The 21,096-nt window shown below is 36.3% G+C and overlaps 2 protein-coding genes across 2 annotated transcripts in view; one reads left to right on the top strand and one right to left on the bottom strand.

The window, feature by feature from the left end:
- Positions 1-574: 574 nt before the first annotated feature.
- The window catches only part of RSPH14 (radial spoke head 14 homolog), a 114,138-nt gene continuing 93,616 nt past the window's right edge, over positions 575-21,096 (top strand). Inside the window, exons 1-3 of the mRNA XM_013944865.2 lie at positions 575-1,372; positions 3,215-3,317; positions 3,496-3,614. Coding sequence (XP_013800319.2) covers positions 1,174-1,372; positions 3,215-3,317; positions 3,496-3,614 — 421 coding nt within the window. The 5' untranslated portion in view covers positions 575-1,173. The remainder of the gene's footprint in view (positions 1,373-3,214; positions 3,318-3,495; positions 3,615-21,096) is intronic.
- The window catches only part of GNAZ (G protein subunit alpha z), a 55,129-nt gene continuing 48,673 nt past the window's right edge, over positions 14,641-21,096 (bottom strand). The window contains exon 2 of the mRNA XM_013944864.2: positions 14,641-16,713. Coding sequence (XP_013800318.1) covers positions 16,369-16,713 — 345 coding nt within the window. The 3' untranslated portion in view covers positions 14,641-16,368. The remainder of the gene's footprint in view (positions 16,714-21,096) is intronic.

Raw genomic sequence — 21,096 nt, 5'->3', positions numbered from 1 at the left:
CTTCTTGGGCGCCCCGGATGTCCCTTAGCAACCGCCGCCGTGAAATGTCTGCACAAAGGAAGAGGGGAGGAGAACCTCGCTCCTCGCTTTCGGGAGAAAAGGGCTCAGGCTGCCGCCACACCGCAGCCCCCGGCCGGCGCTTCCCCCCCCCCCCTCCGCTCCCGTCCCCTCCCGGAGGCCCCGCCTCAGCCCAACGGCCCGAGCCCGCCACCACAGCGCTCCGACCGCGCGCCAAGCCCCACGCCAGCAGCGGCCGCGCTTCCAATTCACCAACTACGCCGTTGACGCTACTCCCGCTCAGCGGCCCCTGGCGAAGGCGTTGGTTACGCTGTTGACGGAAGGCGGGAGCCAGTGGAGGGAAAGGAGCGCTTGGCGGCGCAGTTTTTATTCACGGAGCGGGGCGTACGCAAGGAGCTGGTTGCTGTGGCGACCGGAGCACGCGAGCGCGACAGGCGTCGGCCGAGGTGGAGGGGGCCGCGGAGCGGGAAGCGGGGCGGGCTGGGGCGGCGCCATGCCGCTGGGACGGGGCGCCCCTCTCTAGGCTCTTCGGGGTGTTTTCAAGAGAGAAACGCAGCTGTTTTCTAGTTAAGTTTTAACGTTGTAGTTGTAATTTCTGTTGAGTAGTTTTGAAAACTGGAAGGCGCCTACTTCCGTCAGCGGAGCCGTGAGGGAAGAGGGGTCAAGCATCACCGTTTCTTTCAAACGTTAACGAACCCTGAGGGCGCGTTTAAACCAGACTGCTTTTAAATGAATGCTTTTTGAAGACTGGCTTTTGTTTGCTTTCGCTTTACTATTGTTATTTTGAGCCCCTTCTCTGGGGTAGGACATTAACCTTTCAGAAAGAACCTGCTTCCCCTCACCTCAATCTCAAATTTTTGCAACTTTAAGCTTTTTTTTTTTTTTTAACTTTCCGTGTTCAGTAGAAAATTAAACCAGACAAGACAGTTCAGCTGATGAACAGGCATTAATGCTAATGTTCATGCATCATTCCAGCCTCTTCTTTTATGGCTGCCTAACAAGTACTGTGTCCTAAAATAGCTCTTCTGGGGCATAGAGCACTGCTCAGTTTAAAGTCAGCAGTTGTCTCTGGTTTCGGTCTTGGTCCTGTCACCAGGTACAATCGCTTTGGGGTATTTCTAGGGACAAAGGGAATCTGTCCCAGGGAAGCTCGGGATGGCACAGGCTCGTATCTCAGCCATGCTGCCTCCGGATATAGATCCCACGAAAGCTCCCGTTGCGTTTGGGGAGAGGGCCCTTCCCAAGCTGAACGAGGAGCTCCAGTCCCCTGAGCTGCTGACGCGGCAGCGGGCGCTGATGGCCCTCTGCGATCTGGTCCATGACCCAGAAAATGTCTACCAGGCAATACACCTAGGTAAGTGACCTCTGATGTCAAACTCTGACACAGCGGGAGAAAAAGCTGTACTTTTTTGCCCTGTTTTCTTATCTCCTGCATTGTCTTTGATAACAAAATAGCCACAAAGATTTTTTGTTTTTATTCTCTGCTTGTTTTACCTTAAAAAGGTAAGGAATGTTATGTCACATACATGACTATTATTTTAAGAGTATGCTCACTATAGGAATTATCAACCCCTAAATGTAAAAGTAGTGCTGATTTTTTTTCCTTGTGTATTCTGAATTTTAGATAAATCTTAACAGGTGCTAATAAAAAAAGAGCTAATTAGTCCAAAGTTAGAAACCTCCAATCTTGTTTGCCTGGTATCTTCTCTAATCCTATTATTAATGCATCTTTTCATAAACTTAAAACTACAACAAATATTTTCTTTAGAAAGGGAAAAAAAAAACTTTCAGTTATCCTAGAGCAGGAAAAAATGGCAAAAATGCCAGTATTTTTTTTTTCTTCATTAGACATTCTTCTAATACCTATCTGACAGTAGTACCTTCCTTCAAAGCCCTGGATTTTTCATATATGGGGTACTCCCAAGCGCATTAGACCTCAGTGGGGCTTTTCATTGAAGGAAAGGTCTAAGCCAGTATCTCAGACATCCAGCCACATCTCAGATCACATTACAATATCAGGTAAAATACTGACAAACCTTTTAATTAATGATGAATAAAATAATGAGATATATAAATCAAGTTTACAAATTCATCAGCGAAATCTCTGAAGGCATCTTTTGCCTTTCTTTCCTTTGGCAGTGGATAGCATGGCACATCTAGATATAACTTCACTGGAGGATTAGAACATCAGGGCTTTTTATGCCGAACTGTTTCTTAGAAGTATCTTAGTGATCGTAGAATGAGAATATCAAAGAAATCAGTAGAACTTCAGAAGAAAAAGATAAAAGACAATATAACTGAATGTATCTTACTCATCAGGATTATATCCAACCACCACAAATTTTCAGTGCTTTGGAAGAAACCCACACAAGCTTATCCTAACATTTAACATTCAGTTTGTTGTGCATCTACATAGCTCATTATGCAACATTAAATAAGTCCCCAGGTTTGCCACCACTTATGTCTCCTTTCACTTCCTTTTTTTTTTTTTTTTTTTTTGATAAGAGGTAGCAATAAAAATCATTGAAAAGTAGAGTTATTGTTTGGTTAGCAGTAAATGCTGAAGTAATGAGAGATTCATTTTTTTTGTCAGTGCTCTCAAGGGTGCTTTTCATTTACATGCATAGCCTTTAATGGTTTATCAAATTTACCAAATATATTGCTGCATATGGAAATCAAGGTTATGTGCTGCTACATAGCCTTTGTTACACCTAAGAAAGTTTACAGAAATGTAGGCGTCAATCCTGCAAACACACACTTATGTATTTTAAAACCAGTAATAGCTCCAGAACCCAGTGTACCTTTATTTTTAGAGTTAGGTTATTACATAAGTATTTGCAGCATTAAGAGTTTGTGGTATGATTCAACACAAAATTGGTTAAGTGGGGTCTTTCCACTTAACTTATCTTCTCTGGTCATCAAGTCAGACAATTAGGGATGCTAGTTCTCTGGAGCGCTTGTATCAGTAAACTTTTATTCTAATGTTAAGATATTTGAGGAATTATGGCATGGCATTTTTGGCAGTAGATCAAGTTTCTTCCCTACTTGAGGTATGGCAATGAGAGTTTGACTGTCAGGACAAGATGAAAATTCTCCCTGATTATTTGTGCTTTGTATTGTGAAATAAAAAGTGATCATTGCTATTTTGAGCTAATGCTAAAGATAAGAAATGTTAAAATAAACTTGTGTTTTGTAGGATTCTTGGATAACCTGAAGACTTTGCTGCTAGATCATGACAGTACTGTCCGACAAAAATCAACAGAAGCCCTCCACATAATGGCTATGCATCATGTTGGCAGGTAGGTATAATTCTAGCGTTTACTGAATGGTATGGAAACAAATAAAGAAATTTCAGTGAGAAATAACAGAGTTCAAGTTTTGGCAATATAGGTGCAATGTAAATAGTATTTAAGATTATGCATCTGGCAAATATTTTAGTTATGCTTAGTTAAATCCCTCTTCCAATGCTGCTTCTAGGTATGGGTTTATACAAAATGGAGTAATTTCCGCCCTGGCTCAGCTATTGGATGATCCAGTAGATATCTGTCGGAAGAACACACATCAAATTTTTGAAATGATGGCAAAATTACCTGAAGGTAGGGATTTTTTAATTACTTAAATATTCAAATAGACAAAGCAGATAAATGAATTTACCTGATTCCCTAAATATTTTTCCCCAGATTTATTTTTTCCACTTTCCTTCAAAATCCCATTTTAAAACAATATCTTTCTATTTTTGTTCATCTTAGTTTTCTTTAGTTAGTTTTCCTTTGAGAGGTTATTCTTTGGGTTCTATTGGGAAACTTTGGAAGGTACAGCTGTCTTTTGTTCTTCATGGGTGGAGACAACTATGTTGTCTGGAACTGTTGTTGCACTTCTAAAACAATTTGCAAATTGTGTAATAATAGTAAGAACACTTGGCCAAAATATATAAAGTGTCTGCACATAGATAACAAGTGAAAGGCCCTGTATTAACATAATGTGTATGTGAATAGTGCTGCCTATGTATTTCTTTTAGGGCTTGATCCTGCAAATTCTCAGTCTTAAGGCTAGATCCATTAATTTTTAGGTCTGCTTACACAAGTAAGGGCTACCCCCTCAAGATACAGATTATATGGCCTGTGCCCTTGAGTTTGTATTTCAGAGTCTTACATTGAAAATTCACTTTGTCCTCTTCCGTTCAAAATGATGTTTAGGTATTAATCATGTTGCACTGATTTCACAGCATGTAGGGTTTTGCAAAATGGGTTTGTAGAAAGCTTTTCTGGTGTTAGGAAGTACAAGTCTTGTGAAATATGTTATATGCTTTCCCTGCTCCTTGCAAGCACTAGAGTAGGAGACAAATGAGCACTTAAGGGCACCGTCCATTGCACTGAGTATTCTGTGGATTCAGGATTAATGCTTTTTCAGCATCAGGCTCAGAGGCAACATTTTTTACTGGATCCTTTTACATTGCTTTCAGTTGGTAAATTGAAAAAATTTGAGGGTAATGCAAGGAACAGTGAAGGAGTTTGCTTTTACTGATTCTTTAATTTAAATATTGTTTACCCTTAGGAATCAAAAGCTAGGTAATATTGTTAAATATACTTAAATGGTAGGATATGAAGCTAAATGTGGATTCATTTTGCCTGATTTCAGATGTCAAATTAAGCTAGTCATCCTACACTCCCTGTGCAGTGGGAGACAAACCAGCAGAGACAAATCAGTATCTTCTGGGGCAATAAATCTGACATATCTTAGGTGCTTAGTTTAGGATGCAACGAGCTGTGCTATGGTGATGTCCATTTATCTCCAGTGAGAAAAACATAAGCTAGGTTAACTATGTCAGAGTTAGGCATCTAACTTTTAAATGCTTCAGTTTAGGTTGAGGAAAACAGGCTGACAATTTGTCTTTGACTTGCTAGAAGAATAGAGTAAGTCATTGTACCTTTTACATGCTTTCTTTAGTTTTATTACATATATTCATTTTAAAAAAAAAATCTGTTACTCACTAAAGGAAATTTACCCTGATTTGTTACTTTTATACCCAGACTCCAAAACTATAGTTTCAATAATTTTCTAATCTGACCATTACGTTACAATTCCACCAATTAAAATTATAATTTTAAAATTTTAGCTTCAGTAGATGGAAATTGTCAATTAAAAAGTCATATTACTAAAATTTAAGGGAAAATGTCTAATTTGAGGACTTCTGTTACATTACTGGTGCTTAAAAAAAATTGAATGAATTTTTAGAACCTTCCTGAGTGAGAATACATAAATTCTTAAAAATATATATATTTTTACATGCTCTTAACCATTTAAAGTCCTAATTAATTAAATCGGTATGAAGGATATTGATATAGTGGGCTAAATAATTTCACAAACATCACTATAGAAAATCAGATTTTCTTTTAAATTAATTTCTCTAGTCATCTTACAGATTTTCAACTCTGAGACAGTGACTTGACTTGTTTTAGTATATCTTGACCTATCTGACTGCCTTCAAAGAAATCTGCCGATTACATATGTAGATACATAGGTACCATCCTGTGAATATTTGGATCATGAGAAACTTGGATGAGAAAAAAAACTTAATAGAAGTAAATGTTGCCAGATTTTTCCTAGGTCACTGTTAATCATTAACCATCCATCCATACTGGCTATGGTCTTCTTAGCTGTTTGGGAACTGCATAATTCAGTAATAAGCCTTGCTGTTCAGTCATGGCTGTACTGAACTTTATTTTTAACTCTAACCTTCAGATGTGTCTGGATGCAGGAGCTTGCCACTTGTCTCCTTTGGTGGTACAATTTTCAGATATGTGCATGCTGCAGACCTTAAGCTGACTAGAAAGGTTTCAGGTTAAAGAGGGAAACCTCCTCAGGATTAAGTGGTTGCTGTACACTAGATTTTTTAGCTAAGAATTTGAGATGTAGGAATGCAAAGTTCAACTAACACTCTGTTTAAACACCTGCCCCTTTTTAGGTTCCATCTCCCAGAACTCAGAGCATATACTAAGTAGGTTGAAAGTTTAGCTATGTAAGCAGAAAACTAACTGGAGGACAAAAAATTTCTTCTACGATAAAAGCTGGGGGCAGGTAATTAAAAAAAGCTATTCATGTGGCCCTGGAAGGAAGTGAAAGTTTTTCAGAGTGTTCGAAGTTGGGCACCCAAGAAACTGAGGTACTGGGAATCACTTGTCAGTTCTGAAATTCCATGTATTAAGTTTCATTTGTGCATATGTTGCAAGCTAGCATTTTTCTATGACATACGACCTCTTGTGATTATTTTTGTATCAAACTGCTGTACACAGGCCGCATACCAAATAAATGCACATATTTAGTAAACAGCCATTATTGCACACATGATCTGGAATCCTGAATAATTAATGGTGTACATTTTAAATTCTGTGCCTAAAAATCTAGATACAGTTGCAAACTAGTATAGCAAATTAGGGTTTTTAGTGGTAGCTTCCCCCTACCCGTACTGGAAGACTTAATGGGAAAAAATACTTTAAGTAACTTTAAGCTTAATCATTTTATGCTGGCTTTTTAAATGGGCTGCACAGATTTGAACTGAAATTCCTTGACTGTGCAGTTAAAGCTGTGGGGTGCAAGCTGGAACTTCAAAAGCTAGCAAGAAATACTTATTTTGGCAACAGCAAGGAATGGAAGGGCATAGCAGATTATAGGAAAAATATTTAATTTATATTTCTTCTGAATCCACTATTGCTAGTGTATATTAGCAACATTTAAATGCTTATTATTAGATTTGTGAATTAATGTTTTCTTGACATGAATGTTCCAGTTTGCAGTTCATACGAAATTTAATAAAATTAAGGCCAGTCAGTGTGTACTCGATCAAGCATAGTTTTAATGTAATTCTATTGCAGCCACTTCAGACTTCACGCTACATCTATAGCGAGATTTCTTTTGTTTGTTTTCTTGTTTAAAGTCCAGTCCCTTCAGGATTTTTCCTTTGTCTACTGTTAAGATTTCAGTGGAGGTTGAAGATATTTCACAGATCGCTTGCCTTTACCCTTTTTTTAAAATCTACTGTATTCATAATTGATTATGATTATATGGAACTATTCACTAATGCTGTCTTGGGATGTGTTTTTGTATAATAATTTGAAGTTTACTTATGACTTGGCTGAAAGTTTTGACAGCAACAGTAATGACTAGTTGCAGTGCAGTGTTTGAATTTTATAAGGTAAATTTGGTAGTGATGCAGTACCTCAAACTGTAGTATTCATTTAACATTTATAATAGCAGAGCCCAATTTGAAAATAATGGCTTTTTTGCAGGGATTGCCAGTTCAAACCATTTTTTGGTAATTTCTAAAAAGCAAGGACTAAAAAGGAGGGTAACATAGAAAGCATTTAATTAGACCTGTCATTTTGTTTAGTGACTTACTGTAGCACTAAGCAAAAGTGGCTGTTGGTGGTGCCAAAACATAAAACATTACTTCTTAAAAATTCCACATAAACCAAAATACGTTGCCCAAACTGGAGAATGTGTCATGGTACACCACACTGCCACTTAGGGAACAGGGACAGATATGCTACCATTGTTCCTTCTGAGTCCCTGCAGGTATCTGAATATACCAGTTTGGTTCAGGAGCCCCTGATGGGAACTGCTGCCACCTTTCACAGCTGTAAGATACCAGTTTGGTGAAACCAGGAAACGTGAGATTATACTATGCAAGGAGAAATCAAGTTGCCTCCTTCAGTGGAAGGATTAGCCTACCCCTGCTGAGCTCAGAACTCAGCAAAAGCTGAAAGCCAACTGTACCTGTGTCCCTCCTCAAGACCTGGCCTTTGGAAGGCAAGTGATTTACAACTCTGAAATCAGCAGGAATTTCTGCCAGACAAAGAGCTGCTTCTAACTCCTATTACAGTCCCAACTCAGTGAGAGTTGTGCATCTTTGCAAAAGAAAGACTACAGTTCTCTGAGAGGCAGCTGCTTTTGAGTGAAGCTTCTCTGGAGCTAAAACTCATGCCTGTTTTCCCATTTCACCTTCTCCAGGAGCTATATATCATCACATGCAGTGATGAGCACCAGTCCATCACTGGTGGTAGATAAAAATCAGTTTCTCCAAGTAGCAACATCGTAGCTTGTTTCAAGGAACAGTTCTGGAGCATTGTCTCCAGAAAGCAGGAAAGGGTAACTGGTAGTAGGAAAAAGGAGGGGATTTACATAACTGTAAAATTAGTTATGTGGAAAAAATTCTGTGCATCAAGTGCCTTCATTGCAATTCCCTTTTAAGTGTATTCTGAGTAAAGAGAAGTATTTTATTAAAAACTTGATATTTCAGATCTGTTTTAAATACATTTATTTCCATTATATTTGTTAATTCTCAACATGTAGCTCAATCCTAAAATATTTGCAGCAATCACACTCTGTATTCATGTAAGCCAACTTTTTCTCAGCTTCTATTTATGAGAAATAAAAGTGAAGGTAGAGGGACTATTTACATGAGTAAAGCAAGCAGAATTTAACCTTCTATCATCTGATTCTGTATTCACATCTGAGTGTGATGCCTCTAGTATTTTCTTTTTATAGTTTGCTTGAATCATACCATTCTAGAAGAAATTCTCTTCCAAAGCTTAATTTCTTCTGCCGTGAAATGACTGCACATTTTGACCATCACCTGTCTGGTCTGTCAATTTCTGTGCTATTAAAAGCCTTCAAGGTTTGCTCAGGATAAAAGTTATTGACCAGATTAAGTTAGTCTGATGCAGCTTTTTACAGACCAGATTTTCATACATGTCCTCTGACAGTTTGGGGGGAAGGATGGATAGAAAAAAAGCCTGCAGCCTTCAGCCTGTCAGATATGTACAGTCTAGAAGATCAGTGGGGTAGACACTGAGCTAGCATGTTGCATGTGAAAGCATCTCTTCAAGCATTTACCCTTGGATAAATGCATTGTTCTGAGCCTCTTTTATTGTATGTCTCAGATTCTAGCATTCAGCCTGACCTGCAAAGGCTGACAGACAAATGAATCCTTAGGCCATTTGCTTAATATGGTTAAATCAGATGTTCCAATCTCAGTTACCAAAAATTATTTTTACTTTTAGCTGGGTTTTGTCTCCTACAACTTCTTTGTCTATAAAGAAATTCATCCATCACTTCTGTAACAACATTCAAGTGTATCATTACCTTGCCCTGGCCTTCTAACAAAGCTCCTGTTTATGCTTTTCTTCCTTCTCTAGGTAGCTGTTTTCATTTCCATTTTGTATACACTTTCCAAGTTGTTAACTTCAACCTTGAGTGTCTTTCTTACCTTTAAAGAAAGGGACCACATAAACCCTTTTCTTTGTCACTTTCACAATCTGGACACTTAATATCTTCTACCTTTCTTACCTGATAAGCACTAACAGTACTGCCTGATTACTTGGTTTTCCAGTAACGTTCTTACCTCTTTTTTTTCCTGTTGCCTCTCCACATTTGACATTGGCATGATTATTTTTGTTGACATGACAGCCTCAAATTTTTCTTTGAGCCATAGAAATAATCCATTTTAGTACATTTTGGAGCATTGTTGAGAGATCTTCCTACCAGTGCGTCACAATTCATTTTTCTGGGAATAATATGTATTATCTAGTTTTTCTGAGCTTATTTCCCTGTACTTTACATAGGTTAATAGTACTAGAGATTTATAATTTCTATATACTAGGGATATATGATCATATAAGAAAGAATTACATTTTGTATGTTTTACTCTTAAAGTTCATTCACTGATGCTATCTATGTATTGGTTTTATTTGGATAAAAACTATTTCAATATACATAAAAATGTACATGCCTGTATTTAAGGGGTAGAATATAATTCCTTGAGCAGAATTGTGTTATCATAGAGCAGAATCACATGCAGATGGCCATTTAGAAGAAAAACAGAAAGGTGCTTAATTTATTTTATGTGCTATGAACAGAGACAATTTGGGGGATTATCAGAGAGAATGGCAAATATTTTCCAATAGCTAACAAGAGTCACAAGATCTGAGGTAGTACGTTTGACATATTACAGACACAGATAGAGAAATTGTCTCTGCCTGGTAATTCAGCCTTCTTCAACCAGCCAAGAAACTCTTTTCTCTTCGCATTTGCTTCTACACCTCACTTCCAGATAACCAGATAGGATGTACCCTGTATCAGCTGGAGGAAATCAGCAACTATTATAGTATTTCCCCAGCTAAATTTCTCATGTTTTCTACAGCACAGGAAAGTTTGGGGGCCAGTAAAGCTGTATGCTCCACACTAGACGAAAAGAAACATAAGCTGTAGATGCATTTGACATGAAGTATAACTGTTTTTGTTCATTGAGATGTGGCCAGTGACTCCACTTAGTACTGCACCAGGCCACCTGATCTTTCCCCAAATAGGAGTAATTTAGGAAAATGTGATTATTTTAGGTGAGTCCACTTTTTGCAAACTACTTCTAATTCCTATATTTAAGGCTGTACACACACTTTGCAAGATTCATTATTATGCAATCATGAAATTGTACTGTTAGTGTGATCAACATTCATGATTTGTGTTGACATAAAGTAGTATCATAACTAACTTTTCTGTTTTTCCTAAAGCATAGCAGGACTTGTAAATATATGGGCTGTAGACCCTGATCTATTGTGTTATCTCAGAAATAAAAGGAAAAAAAAAAAAAAAGAACAATATGACCAGTCAGGTCTTTTAGTTGCTTTTGCAGGTATCTATATCCTTTGCAAAACAAATAGCACAAACTACCTTAAAGATCTGCCACTTAAATAAAGGAGGATACCAGTATCCTCCAGTGAAATTGGAATTGTTAAACAACAAAGGGTGGGAACATCCACTGAGACTGGAAGGACACTGAGGGGTAGCTTCTCCAGAGGAAAGAACTTAGTGACAGGAAATAATGGGTGGAAGAAAGACAGAAATAAGATAGATGTATGTATTCAATAGAAGAGGGAAGAGGGAGAAAAAACAGAAGGGAAGGATGAAGAATATCCACCAGGAGAAATTAATGGAAAAGCTCTCATTCTTTCTGAAAATAATTAATTAACATGCAAGAAATATGTAACAGCATTATTGAGGGGGTGCTATGTAATAAGCGACAGAGGCAATAACAAACAAAAAATATATCTAGGAAAATCTTTCACTAAGATATGGCTAACACTGGCAAAGTTTAATAATTCTTACCCATTTTCCTTCCTTTCTTTTAAGGTTACTTAATCCTTTTAGGCAATGATTGAGGTGGATTGGATGGGGCAGTAGGTTTTTCAGCTTGCCAGAACCTCTATTTGGGAAGAGTCCAAGAGGTGAAATTTCTCTAACTTTACTGTGTCTAAGTGTCTCCGCTATTCCATCTTTAGGAAATCATAACCTATCAAATCTGTGGATAAGGGCTGTTTAAGGATACTTTTTTTTCCCCTTTGAAATGTGTTTTGCTGTATGAAGTGCAAATGATAACAGGACAGATGGCATTCTTACTGCAACAGATGGAACATTTCTTCTGTGAATGTCATTGTTGCCCAGGTGAAGTGAAATCCCAGCTGCATTAGTGCAGTTCTTTCAGGTGGCAGTGCACTGCATCACTGATAAACCTGAGCACTGAGAAACTGGATGCAAATTTAATTGCATGATTTATCCAGATCGAAGACTAAGAGTCAAGGGATTTCACTTTAACACCTGTCTTTGGAACAGACTTCCTATTTTAACCTTCCAATGCCTCAGGTTTTTTTATACAGTGGGAAGATAAAATTGTTTTCCTTCTATGTAAAACAGAATTAATTTTAAAAATCTTCAGTTCTTCAGCTAGAAGACAGTAACTGAGTAACCATGAGTTACTCAGAATACTAAAATCAAAAACATCATGGGGATTAAATGAATAGAGAGTTAATAGTAAGGAATTCCTATTAAGAGAACATGTATATGTGAATTGATTATTTAATCTTAAAAATTTACTGCTTTTTTCCTCCCCATTCCTATTCTTAAGTTAAATGGGAACATTTAGTGACATGCACTACTTCAGTTTTTCTTCTCCCTATTATCTTCATTGAGTGAGAAATGTGAATTTTCCTTAGAAATAGCTTTTAGTTCTTTGGTAAAGTATACTAGCTTCTCCACTTTTATTGTAGGATGCCTACAATACTTCTGTTGGAAGAACCTTCACAGTTGAATAAAGGATTTTTATAAAATACATCTCTTATCTCCCCTCAAAATTGACTGCACTTTTGCTTTTACTTTGCCTACCTGGCTTCCTTACTTTGAAGCTATGATCCAGTGAAGACCAGTGTTTTCTTGTCACTTCTCTCACCAGTCTGAAATGGCTACAATACCAAAAAATCTAGAGGTGAAGGGGGACATACCATCAAATAGTAGTACTCCATTCCATGTCAAAGGAAGCCCAAACTCATTTTATACTTTTTTTTTTCTTCAGTTCAAGTGGATAATAATGTGATATTACACTATAGAAGGAAATTTAGACTGGAAATGTTCTGTAAGTCACTAAGTAAATGATAGTGCTCTAATAGTAGACTAAGACTAGAGAATCCTGTACTAGCAACCATCAGCACATACAGCTTTCAGCAAACTCACCAAGTCAAGCAGCCTGATACCACAGGCAGGAGGGGGTAGTTTCTGGTTTCCAGTGAGAGCACCAAATGCTCCCTGTTAGGCATGCCAAGTCTCCTATACCCCTGAGGTGCCGCCTCATTGGCTCTTTTGCCTCTGTCCTTCAGGTGTAACAGTCAAAAAGGCATGCTTAAAGGGGCCCCACATCTCCAGGGCAGGGATAAAGTATCGCATTACAAAATAGATAGGATTTTCCCATCATTGATTAGGTCAGGACTGAAGACTATTGAAAGTCCTAACCTATGACTTGACCCTCTGAGAATATTTTTGGCTACAGTTGCACTCTAGTAAAGTTGAAAACGATTACCCCATGAACCACTGCCTTCAAGTGTATTCAGTATATTTGTATGCAGTCCCAGATCTCTATTAGCTTGAGCTTCCATGTTGCTTAAAAAAGTCCTAGCTTGACTGTAGATATCCTCAAACAGGTCAAAAGAAGGACACTTAAATATAAGGTGAGAAAGGTTAGGTCTTTCTCATGCATTTGGTAGAAATGTCCAGAAACAAACAAACAAATGAAACTTGCTCCAGACATTGTCAGGTATTTTCAGCTGATCTCAGAAATGATAAACAGGGTTGAAAGGTTGTAAGTCAAAGTCTGTTTAAATTCCAGGAATTTAAATATCTAACATCCTCTAGCAAGTGATTTTTTATGAGTGGAGAAAACATGAAGCAAAAGCCTCCTGTCAGACTGATATGCTGTTTCTACAAGAGTTGCAATCCCCTTCAGCTTGTGATCGTGGTTTTTACATCTTGTCTGGCTAGGGATACAGTAACTGATTATATTGCTGGCTTTGCTCTAGGCTTCAAATTAAGTGCTGATTGCTTTAGATCTAACCCCCTTTTTATTTTAGATAAGAATATCCTAGATTGGACTAATAAGTCTGACTAACAAGTCAGAAAATGTACTCATTCCCTCTGGAATTTTCACATCCATAATTTTGATAAATGGATTATCAAGGAATGCAAAGAGCTGCCCAGTATGCTCTTTTACCTGCAGTGTTTTGTAGAAGAAACTAGCATACTGGAAGACAATAAACCCTGTTTGACATTATCTATCAGTTCTTAAACAAAGAGTGACAGCAAAATCTTAATCTTGGATTTTAGAATATTAAGGGAGAAATTCTTACATGTACAGTGTGAGATGGTCACCTATATTAGTTTCTTAACAAAATAGTGGCTGACATTGGAGAAAAGGTTCTGCAAATATTCTGGAAACTGTGGTGCGTACTTATTGGAAATGCAAGTGAACATTTTATGGATTGTTAGGGATGGTACTGACATCTTGGTGAAGGACGTAATAATTGCAATGAATCTAGTCTTTTAAAGGTTTAGGTTCTGGAAGAACCTTGGTATATTCTGAATGGATGGAGTTTTCAAGTAAACTTCAATGACAAACTGTCAATAAGACTTATGCTGATAGATCACTTTATATCACTTTTAAACAATATTTAGATTTTTTTTTAAAAAAAGCCTGATGTTTCAAAAACACTTGCCAAACAGAAGTTCATATTGAGAGCTTAGTAGTATAAAAATGTGGAGTGATTTTTCATTTTTTTCAATTTTTAAATAGAAGTTGATGAGACCAACTTCAGGCACAATTAAGAATTTATGTATGTGCTTACACCTAGACATATACTTTTGAGCACAGATGTTATGAAAATCATCATTGCAAAGTACCTGTTTCTGTATGGCAATATGCAGGGGGGCATCCTAAGTATCTTGCAGATACCATGGAAGTTTCTTTCCTGTAGTTTCACCATAACATTCATTCATATGTTGTAAAGCTGTTAAAGGGGAAGACATCCCTTGTAATTTACTGAATTGCTCAAATGCAATTGCTTAAGACTGAAATTTTGCTGAATTTTGGTGATTGAACTGAAGAAAAAGATCTAGAGTAAATGAACAACATTCATCAATCTGTCATAAATGAATGAAAACTTTACAAACATTATCCAATTAAGTAACTACTATATCATACTACTAATTAATGAACACGCTATAGACAAGTTCAGTATCATTCGAATTATTTATTTTTTCTTAAGTGGACAATTTTAATGTTGATGTTATTAACCATTTTGTTTTGAATTTCTTAGAGCCCTTGGCTGAGATTTCTTGCACTAATCATAGTACATAGGGGAAACAAAAGTAGAAGGTTATTTTCCAGTGTGCATGTGTGTCTGTATCTCTGTGTACGTATGTGCTTTACAATTATCAAACATATATTTACACACCAACTTTACACTGAAGTCTTTAAGAAGTCTTTTCTATGGCAGGGGAAAGAATCAACTGACCAAAGACTTAGGTCTATATGATCCATTTGAGATTTTCCAGTATAGTCCCACAGAGCTTCTTACACATTCAAACTTGCTTTAGTTTTGCCGGAATGTTACTCCATCCAGTAGTGTTTCTTTATGAGATGAAACCTGGAGCTGAGGAATGCATCTCTTCAGTTTCCTTAACTTCACTAAACTGTAAATAATTTATTAAATTGAAATATCAAGACATTTAGTTATTGTTCATATCGCTCATCTTTAACCTTCTAATAATACATCACATTTTTTAAATAATAAAAAGCCCAACAAAAAAAAAAGACTTTGGAGGCTATATACTACACAATCTCAATGGCTCCTGCTTCTTGGGAAGTCTGTTACAATATTACAGTATTTCCCAGAAGTTATTGGGAGCAGTGGAACAGAATTGTCTGTTGGCAACTTTCACACTCAGCAATCCAGACACTACAACAATAATTAAAAAACTGCCTTGTGATTTTTTGTATCTGTTAAAAAAGGAACACTAACCTACTTCTTAAATATAGAGTTTGTTTTTTGTGAAACACCACAAGATTTGGCAAAAAAAGATGTAAAAGAAGACCGTTTTGATGTATAAAACTCCTTACCAGTAGAAGAAACACTGACCTTGATTTGGCCTATTCATAGATTCATTTAATATAGTTTTGCTGCATATTTTGAAGCCTTAAAGAGCAGAAAGGGCTGCTAGTCAGGTTGGAAATCACAGAACAGTTATGCACCAACAATTCCTTAGACAGGCAAGGTGTCCATGATAAACAGTAAAGTAAAGCAGAAGTGTGTACATAGTATATGCTGTGAATCATGTGCATGTGTATACATTACGTGTGTGTTTATACTGTTTGGCTGCGCGTACCAGCAGTGTGGATTCATGCCCATTCTTTACAACTGTAAGTAATATTTTGCTCAAACTCTTCTGTTTTGTAGCTTCAGATTTGAACTAGTTTTTCTCCCCAACACAACCATTCTGCTCCACCCCCTGCAAACAAGTTCATCTCTCACTCACCAGCTTTATATCTTCATGTCAGTAAAATGATTTTTAGGACAACTGGATGAAGAATTATTTCTTACACAGAATATGATAACACTCCCACTGTAGGAAATGGAATGAAACAAATGGAATAAAAGTGCAGTGACTGTGGTGAAAACATCTCCACAGAATTAGGCCTCAATCTCTTTTTTGTTTTTGTTTGGGATTTATGTTTGTAGGGGAGGGGGCAGGAGGGGGTTGCATTTTTTAGAGAGGAGGCTTTTACTCTCCAAAACATATATTTGTGAAAAATAATGTGGCAGGTTAAGGGGGCATAAGAGGATCTGTGTACATACATCAGATTTCCCCTTTTCTCTCCTTGGGCTCCTGAGCTTTGCCCCATTTTTTCCACTAGAAGTGGAGGTGGTTAGCCCCTTTTTTTATCACTTCAGGAAAACAGATTAAGCCCAAGGATTCTTAGCAGAGGCCAATATACTTGAGATTGTTCTGAATGATGACATCTGTCACTGCATCAAACACAAATTGGATGTTACTGGTATCAGTAGCGCAGGTGAAGTGTGAGTAGATCTCCTTGGTCTCCTTGTTGCGATTCAAGTCCTCAAATTGGCGTTGGATGTAGACTGCTGCCTCCTCATAAGTGTTTTGGCCTTTGTATTCAGGAAAGCAGACTGTTAAAGGGATGCGCCGGATTTTTTCTGCCAGCAGATCTTTCTTATTCAAAAAGAGGATGAGGGAAGTGTTGATAAACCAATTGTTGTTGCAGATGGAATCAAAGAGACGCAAACTTTCTGCCATTCGACTCTGTAGGGAAGGAAACAACAGTATCAGCAATAGTATTTCAATGTAAGTGTGGAAAACACACAGAATATGTTATTATTTCTATTAATGAGCACAATCTGGTTTTAGAAAGAACTTTTGTTTTGCTTGGTGACAGTCCCTCTAACCTGAGCATGCAATTTCAGGAATCTAGTTCGCTTGTTTTTGATATACTGCATTTCACCAAAGAATACTTCTTCCTTTAGTTTATATATTTTTAATAATTGGCAACCATGAAGGAAAGTCTAAAACTGAAGATTTAGAAACAATAGGTGTAACTTGGGAGAACTTAGTTGTGTTCAAAATCATGTTAGCACTATAAACAAATTTTTAAAATAAAAAGGATGATTCATTACTAAAGATTTCATACTACGGAAACATTCTGCTGTTAACATTTTAAAACAAGACTGAAGTACTACAGCACAGTCATAACATTAAAATATTCCATTTCTGTGTTCTGTTGTTCAGCACACCATACATACTCAGACTTTTTTTTCCTTGCCTTACTTTTCCTCATAGTATAACAGTAAGCTTGGAATAATACATAGGAAAAAGGGCCACATTTTACCATGGTATGTGGGACAACTTGCATGTTGTATACTTATGGGTGAAAGCTGAATTTGGCCAAAAGAGTTAATGTCTGTCTGCCTGCTGATCTGAACAGGCAGTTCCACTGATGACCTTTTTAGGATGACCAAAAAAAAAAAACAATCCAATGCTGAAATCAGAAAGGTCTGTAAACTGAAATCAGAAAGGTCTCTTAGAAATCAGTGGCCAGCCTGTACTTCCTCAGTGTTATTGCCCATCTGTTGCGGTGCTGAAGTCCTTGATGCCACTGGAGCTGTCCGTGGTACTAATGCTTTTGGCTGGAATGCTGAGCAGCAGTAGGGGTACACAGACGTAATGTTTTGAACAGAAAGGGAAAGTATTCTAGCTGATTAAAATAAATATCAATTATTGTCAAAAGTAGATAAAGGAAGTATGTTAATCATAGGCATTTATGCTAAAGGTCATTTTTTTCTAGCATGTTCCAACTTAGATCTTTATTTCTATTAAGATTCCTAGGCACTTCAACATCATAACTTTAGTCAGATACTTGTCTAATATGAAGAATTTCTACAATGCACTCATATTCTCTCTTTAAAGGAGAAGATCCCTTTTAACAAATCATTCCATTCATATTTAGAGAACGTTAATAATCATTGCATATTACACTTAAGCACCAAGGATTCATTCCAGGATTTTTCAATACTCAACAATAATTTTTCCTGATAAATCCAGGAAATTATTATAAACATGATACCAATGAAGGAGGCATTTTTCTATCCATACAATGTTGTGAAAATAATAGCCACAAGAGATAAATAAGAATCATATCTTCAAAAAGGAATGGAAACATTCTTACATATAACATTTTTGGTAACTATTTCATTATCTTCACCCAATCACTACATGGTTTATATCTTGCAATGCTCCCAAAATACCCATTCTGAGATACCCTCAGATTTTCCAGTTTACTTCAAGTAAAAACAAAAATGCTTACATTATTAAAGAAAACTGTAAGCAACATAAGAGGAACATTCCATTTGAAACCTCAAAAACATTGAAGCATTCTCAGCTATTTTATACCTGAGAAGTGTAACTGCTGTGAAAATTTCCTGAAGATTATCAAACTATACAGCAGTATTTTATTTCACTGTGAACAGTGGGAAAGGTGTTAAGCATATCCATTGGAACAATTCATTATATATTTCCACATTACCTTATAAAGTGCATTTAAATCAGTAATTCCCAACAGAAGTTAATGAATGTGGAAGTTTGTCCCAATACAAGTCTTGCACTGTTTATGACCAAATTCTTATGACAAATTGTGGCTACAGTGTAGAAAAAAAAAGATTACATAAAGAATATAGTAACCTTGAGAACTCTATGAATAACTGCAAAGTAGATAAATGTATCTGTACAAAATACTACATTTCAGAATTTTAAGTTTGCAAAATGCAATACTAAAAATTTTCATTCCAATTTGATAGGCATTTAAGTTTTTCTTTGTTGTTTTCTCTCAGTAATGTCCATCATTTGATATCTATTAATATTGTTGGTAAGACAGCCCAAGAAAAAATTACTTATTTGGCAGCTTGGACTAATGTGAGCAGCTTTATATTTTCCATTTTCTGTGTTCATGGATCAAACATAAGATTCTTCATTGTAACCTCTCTGTTGTTCATTCAGAACATTCATATGTCTGTGGCACATTATAGCTGAAACACCTGGAAACTGAAAAGGTTCTGTGCTTCCACTAATTCTTTAGAACTGCTGCTGAAATCAGAGAAACTGCTTTGGATTTTCAATTTCAATTATGTTCTAGCTATAATTCTGTAAAAATTCTGTAATTCTGGGTTTCTGACTGTAGCTCTATTAGTGTGTTTTGTATGGAATAGTGCAGCTGGAAATAAGTGATTAAAAAGTTTTTTGTTTTTTTTTAATGGAACAGGACAAGGTATTGAAAAATTCTCTTAGGACTCCTTTTTTCTCTTTGCCTAAGAAAAATAGCTAGAAGTAAAGAAATGAAAAGTGAGTGGCTGAAAAAATGGAGGTAGAATTAAAATAGAACAGGTAAAAGATGAAGAAATTGAAAGAAATGGGGACAAAGCAACAAGAAATGTTAAAAAAGTAAAAGTTAATTAATGAGAACCAAGAGGAAAAGAAATGACAGTGAGAAAATCTTTTTTTTTTTAAGTTTAAAAATCCCCAGTCACTTTAGTTAAACATCTTCTATTACAATCAAATAGGAACCTATCATGTTCCTCTGTGGATTTGAAAAGAAAAATATTGCACAAGCTTACCCTCCTCCCCAAATATAATACAATTATATAGATCTTCTCTAGCATATGGAGCTGAATTAGATTGGATTTGCCCGCACACATGTAAACAAAAAAATTTTCCATATCAAATATGAGAAGGGAACATCTAAATACATTCTTATTTGCAAATGCCTGACCCCTATATCCAGAGTGAGAATATAAAGCTAATCTGTTGGCTAATCTGTTACAAGAGCATTTAGAAGAAGGGTAGATGGTTAAGATTAAAAAAGGTAGAAAAATTCTGTCCTCAAATACATAGAATATTAAAAAGAATAGCGTCTATAAGTTTAGGTAATTTGCAGTTTTCTTTGTGACTTTTAAGCATTTCAAGTTCCTGCAAATTCCAAATATTCATAAAACAGATATACATATATGTATAACTGATTTTTCTATCATCAAAAAATTCAACTTTGCAATAAAAAAGTAAAACATGAAATCTTGAAAAAAAATCCAGCTCACTAGCCTCTTAAAAGGTGCTGAAATACAAGCAAAATTATATGGTCTCTATATTTGTTTGTTTCTGCCTTTGCAAAGGGGAGGTCACCTGACACTTAAGCCCATTTTATATATGGACAAATATAGATTTGTAAAATTGTGAAAATTCTGTAAAAATGTAGCTTAAAAATCTGCTTGAGGATTTATTTATTAGTTTTCACAATGCAAATCCTGACACAACAAATAATCCAGAAAAACATCATAGGTCTGTTCCCCAATAATTATCCTTTTTCTTTCCTTCCCTGAATTTGGAATTGATAATAAAACTGTTCAAGAAATCATTAGCTCAGTTGAAATGCTTTTGCTATTAATTGTCTGGAAAAAAACATTTTAGAGCTAATGTAGGGTTTTGGCCATCTCTCAGAACACTCATGCCAACAGGATATTGCATTTTAAGAGGTTTGCATTTATTACTGTATTTTGTAGTGAATAATAATACTGTGTATCTCTACTACCAAGTCCTCAATTGGAATCTGTAGTCCTAGGACAAAATTTCCGTCCATAAATTATAAAATGATGAAGTAAAGTAAATGATAAAGTAATGAACACTTACAAGATGACTGATGGTTATAAATTACTGTAAACCAGATGATCTCTTAGATGATGTAATAGTAACATCATTAGAGAAAGGAGAAGTATATGTAAAAATGTGTATGTGTAAGAATATGTAGATGCAGAAGAAGGAAGGTGAGTTTACAGAGATTAGTTGGCTTTATCTCCTGCCAAGAGAAATTTCTTGCACAGACAGGTATAAAATCCTGTAAATAACTGGAAGAATATATCAAGATTACCCAGAACATATCGGTAAGAGACAAGTTAAAAAGGAAGGAAAATTCTTGTTGCTGAAAAAACAGTAAAACATGGAAGTGGCATATCCATTTTTAACCTGATGGATTTAACCTTAATATATGCATGGATTTTGCAGGGCTAGACACTGTAAAGGATTAAAGGTGAGAATTCTTTCCCAACTCGCATACAAAAACATGTAAATTATGAAGTGTACTTTCAA

This window comes from Apteryx mantelli, chromosome 17, assembly GCF_036417845.1.
Source record: "Apteryx mantelli isolate bAptMan1 chromosome 17, bAptMan1.hap1, whole genome shotgun sequence".
In the NCBI taxonomy this organism is placed as follows: Eukaryota; Metazoa; Chordata; class Aves; order Apterygiformes; family Apterygidae; genus Apteryx; species Apteryx mantelli.
The sequence above is the reverse complement of the archived record's forward strand: the minus strand, read 5'-3'. Positions and strand labels throughout refer to the sequence as shown.